This window comes from Sinocyclocheilus grahami, unplaced genomic scaffold (assembly GCF_001515645.1).
Source record: "Sinocyclocheilus grahami isolate Dianchi unplaced genomic scaffold, SAMN03320097.WGS_v1.1 scaffold888.1, whole genome shotgun sequence".
Lineage (NCBI taxonomy): Eukaryota > Metazoa > Chordata > Actinopteri > Cypriniformes > Cyprinidae > Sinocyclocheilus > Sinocyclocheilus grahami.
Genome location: NW_015506067.1, coordinates 172,123 through 176,441, shown reverse-complemented (window position 1 = coordinate 176,441; position 4,319 = coordinate 172,123). Strand labels below are relative to the sequence as shown.

At 35.1% G+C, this 4,319-nt stretch overlaps 2 protein-coding genes across 2 annotated transcripts in view; both read left to right on the top strand.

Moving 5' to 3' along the window:
* The first annotated feature begins 640 nt into the window (after positions 1–640).
* LOC107563761 (GTPase IMAP family member 8-like) lies at positions 641–2,607 on the top strand. The gene is made up of 2 exons (XM_016248703.1): positions 641–1,187; positions 1,559–2,607. Exons 1-2 carry the CDS (start codon positions 641–643, stop codon positions 2,605–2,607), a joined length of 1,596 nt encoding a protein of 531 aa, XP_016104189.1.
* Positions 2,608–2,749: 142 nt separating this feature from the next.
* LOC107563760 (MICAL-like protein 1) overlaps positions 2,750–4,319 on the top strand; it is a 23,820-nt gene continuing 22,250 nt past the window's right edge. The window contains exon 1 of the mRNA XM_016248702.1: positions 2,750–2,844. Within this exon, the coding sequence (XP_016104188.1) occupies positions 2,750–2,844 (95 nt within the window). The remainder of the gene's footprint in view (positions 2,845–4,319) is intronic.

The window sequence follows — 4,319 nt, the reverse complement described above, 5'->3', positions numbered from 1 at the left end:
TCTTTAATGAGATAATGAAACAATATATACTATGGAATCTTGTTTCCACCACTAAATAAAAAATAAAAAAGGTAATTGTGACTTTTTTTACTCACAATTCTGACTTTTTACTCAAAATTTTGTGATGTAATATTGCAATTCTTATATACGTATAAATTGTGAGTAAAGTCAGAATTATGTGATATAAAGTTGCAACTGCATGCTATAAAGCCAGAACTGTGAGATAAAAAGTTCTGATAATATTTTATTATTGCATATATATATATATAATTGATTATTATTAAATGGTGTTTCGCAGTTTTATATAAAAATATTCTAAACAAATTAGTAGTGCTGTACCAACTCTATGAATTAAGAAGTTCAGGTGAAAGGGATGTTTGCTGCTCACATGTGCAAATGAAATACTGAAGCCATAATCCAATTTGTGCTCAAAAAAAATGAGAAACCAAGATGAAATCTTATTTTCAGTTTGTTAAAAAAAAGAACCATCTTTGGGTTTCTTGTTATTCCTTTCCAAACAGCAAAATAAATGATCAAAACATATAGACCTAAATTATTCAATGTGTGTTTTTTTTTTCTTACACCATGTTGATGTTATTTATTTCTAGGTTATGGAGTAAAAATGGAGGGAACACACTTAATGCCAAAAGTGTGTTTGAATATGGTCTTGCTGGGAAGAACAAGAGCTGGGAAAAGTTCAACAGGGAACACAATACTGGGACGAGAAGCATTTAGTATAATGAAAAGCTGCAAATCTACTACTGAAGTCGGTGATGTTTGTGGATTACTGATCGTTGTTTATGACACACCAGGATTTTCTGGTGCAGAGAGTGAGGAAGAGCTTTTGAAATATCAGGAGGTTCTCCAGAAATGTGAATCAGGCATGTGTGCGTTTCTCCTGGTTCTTCGGTCAGACAGATTCACACAAGAAGATCAAGAAATTGTGAAGAAGGCTGAGGAGCTGCTGGGAGAGCAATGCTTGAATAAAATCTGGATTCTCTTCACCAGAGGAGACGAACTGGAATATGAAAACAAGAAGATAAATGAAGTCATTAATAAGACTGAATTCTTGAAGAAACTTACTCAGAAATATGAAGGCAGATTTCACGTGTTCAACAACAAGAGAGGAGCAAGTGGCCAAGTGAAATCTCTGATAACTAAAGTTTTCCAGAACAACTTAAAGAATCGTAAGTCTGTTTTAACCAAATTTGAAGATAAGGTTTGCATTAGACATGAAGGAATTAGGCTTTATTAATTCAAAATAATAAGAATATTTAATTCATTCTTTTACAGTATCTACAGATTTTTTTAGGGTAATGATTAAAAAAAGAGCAGCTAAACGTAAATAAATCTGTAAAAATGCAACAAACCAAAGCAGTAGTTTAGGCAATAGTGATATTCTTTCTCTTGTATCTGCCTGCAGAATTAATATTTGCTGGATGTTAACTGTAGTGTGTTAGTATAATCATTTATATTATTAATATATAATTTAGCACAGAAGTACATTCCAGGGTGAAAACATTAGATGTTTTGTAATCAGTTTTCTTTTTTTATACAGTCTCCCAAAATCCTTGGCAAAGTATTGCCATCCGTGTCCAGGACACCTCTGATGACAGCGTCTCATGTAGGAGGATTGTTCTTCTGGGTAAAAGTGGTGCTGGGAAAAGTTCAGCTGGAAACACAATACTGGGAGAGGAGGTGTTTAAATCGACACCTGACACAAAATCAGAAACCAGTGGATGTTCAGAGAAACACATCACTGTTTCAGGAAGAAAAATATCTGTAGTTGATACTCCTGGATTATTTGATACAGAGATGAGCCCTGAGGAGTTAATGACAGAGATAGCGAGAAGTGTTTATTTATCCAGTCCTGGACCTCATGCTTTTCTCATTGTGTTTAATGTGAATGTGAGGATCACTGAGCAGGAGCAGCAGATTCCTCAGATGATTGAGATGATGTTTGGTCAGGAGGTGTTAAAATATTCCATCATTCTCTTCACTCATGGAGATCTGCTGAAAGGAAAATCCATGGAGCAAGCCATTATAAAGAATAGTAGATTAAAAGATCTAGTAGATCAGTGTGGCGGCAGATATCAGGTCTTCAACAATAAAGATCAGAATAACAGAAAGCAGGTCAGTGATCTAGAGCAGAAGTCTAACTCTATGATAGAGCAGAACGGAGGAGGACATTACAGTAATCAGATGTTTGAAGATGCTCAGAGATTCAGACAAGAGGAAAGAAAGAGAAGACTGATGGAAGAAGAAATGAGACAGAGAGAGGAAGAGAGGAGACGGATAGAAGAAGAGAGGAGAAAAGCACAAGAGAAAATTCGTAAAATTTTTATCTTTGGTGCAGCTTGTGTTGGAGCTGTTGTTGCTGCACCTTTTGGTGCTGTTCTTGCTGGAGCTGCTGGTGTTGCAGCTGTTGCTGGAGCTGCTGCCGGAGCTGCTGGTGGAGCTGCTGTTGCTGGAGCTGCTGGTGGACTTGCTGGTGCTGCTGCTGCGGATGGAGCTTTTAATGCCGCAGCTGCTCACGTACAGAGGAGGCAGAGAGAGGAGGAGAGAAGACAACAGGAGAGTAAAAATGAGAAAGTTATGAAAAAGTGAAGAGTTAAAAGGTCAAATAGAGAAGAATAAAAGGGCGATAGAAAAAAGATGGAAGAAGGAAGGACCCTGCAGAGTAACAAAGCTGCTTCCAACTTTATAAACAGCTGATAAAGCCATCCTGAGAGAAACGTTACTGTTTAAGATGGTGTTTGCTGGGAGCATCATCATCTTCAACTTCATACCCGTCATCATCATCCTCACTGCTATGTTCCGACTTAAGAACAGAACTCAAGATCAGTATGAAACACTGCCATACAGCAGAACAGCTGGAAATTATCATCTACATCCATGTGACAACACTGAATCAGCAGCAGTCAGGTAGAATATTAAATGCAGATGTAGATCACGTACATTTCAAACTGTGATTTTGATATTTTTTGTGTAAAGTCATGTGTATCCACACAAAGCAGAACCTCTATGTCTATTAATCCATTTCTATTTACGGTATTCACCACTTTTATTTGACAAATGTTGTTTCAGTTGTATCCTGTTACAAAGAACATTTATCTTTCTATCTATCTATCTATCTATCTATCTATCTATCTATCTATCTATCTATCTATCTATCCAACCAAACTGAAATGTTTAATAAATTGAGTATCTTTGTCTAAATTTCTTTCTTTTGATATTCCTGTATTCATTGGTAGATTGTTCTTATGTTTAGTCTCTTGTTTTCTCAGTAGTTAAAGTCTGTGTTTTCGTATGACTTAGCAAATGTTGTATTTCTCATTTAATAGAAAATCTGTCATTCTGTGTAAAATAGAATCCGTATTTTTAAAAAGAGTATTTAAGCCATCTGGACATGTTTAGACATCCATGCAAAATATGCATATTTTGTTGTTGGCAAATAATTCACAAGTCTGTTCTTGATGTAAGCCTTCATCTAAAATAAAACAAGAGACTGCATTGTTATCGCTGCTGTCAGGATTACATTGTGTTCTTGGTGTTTTGCTTTGGCTCTGTTTCCCTAACACATGTACCTTGACCTAGTTCCCTAGCATTTACCTGTTTGTTCACTTATTACTGGGTTTGTTCACCTGTTCTGTCCATTAACTCTTTAATAACTCATTTATGCCTTCTCAGCTCTTTGTTCAGTGTTGTCATTTGTTTGGTTGTGTTAGCTGCCTGATAAAATTAGTTGAAATTAGTCATCGTTTTATTTCAAGAGGATACCCACAAACTTGGATGCAGTCAGGGTTTGACAAAGTGAAGAAATCAAAAAGAATTCAGTTATTAAATAATGATCAAAGGAAACAAAACAACCATTTTCATTTAATGACATTCTCACTAAATGACAAGAACAGTCATTGAGAATCAGAGTAAGTGAACATAAATCAGCTATTTGTAGACATAATGTTACTTCCCCGATTGCTAGACTTTTTATTGATTGTAATCATGATATTGAACAACTTAAGAGTATAGGAATTGAGAAAATTAATGTTTTTCGCTCTGGTAGATATATTAATGATTAAAAAAAACTTTTACAAAGAGAGGCATTTTATTAATTAGTTAGTCATTAATTAGTCTTTGATGTTAAAGTGGAGTCTGGATTAGTCCATTATGATCAACTGATGTTGAGCATGATAATGTAATTTATTATAATCACTGAGAAACAAATAATTGTCACACTGAGGAAGGCAGATAGCCTAAATGGTTGTCTTTTATCCCCTGCTTTAATTCAAATAAAAGATTTTAGAGTGAAAACAAAGCTT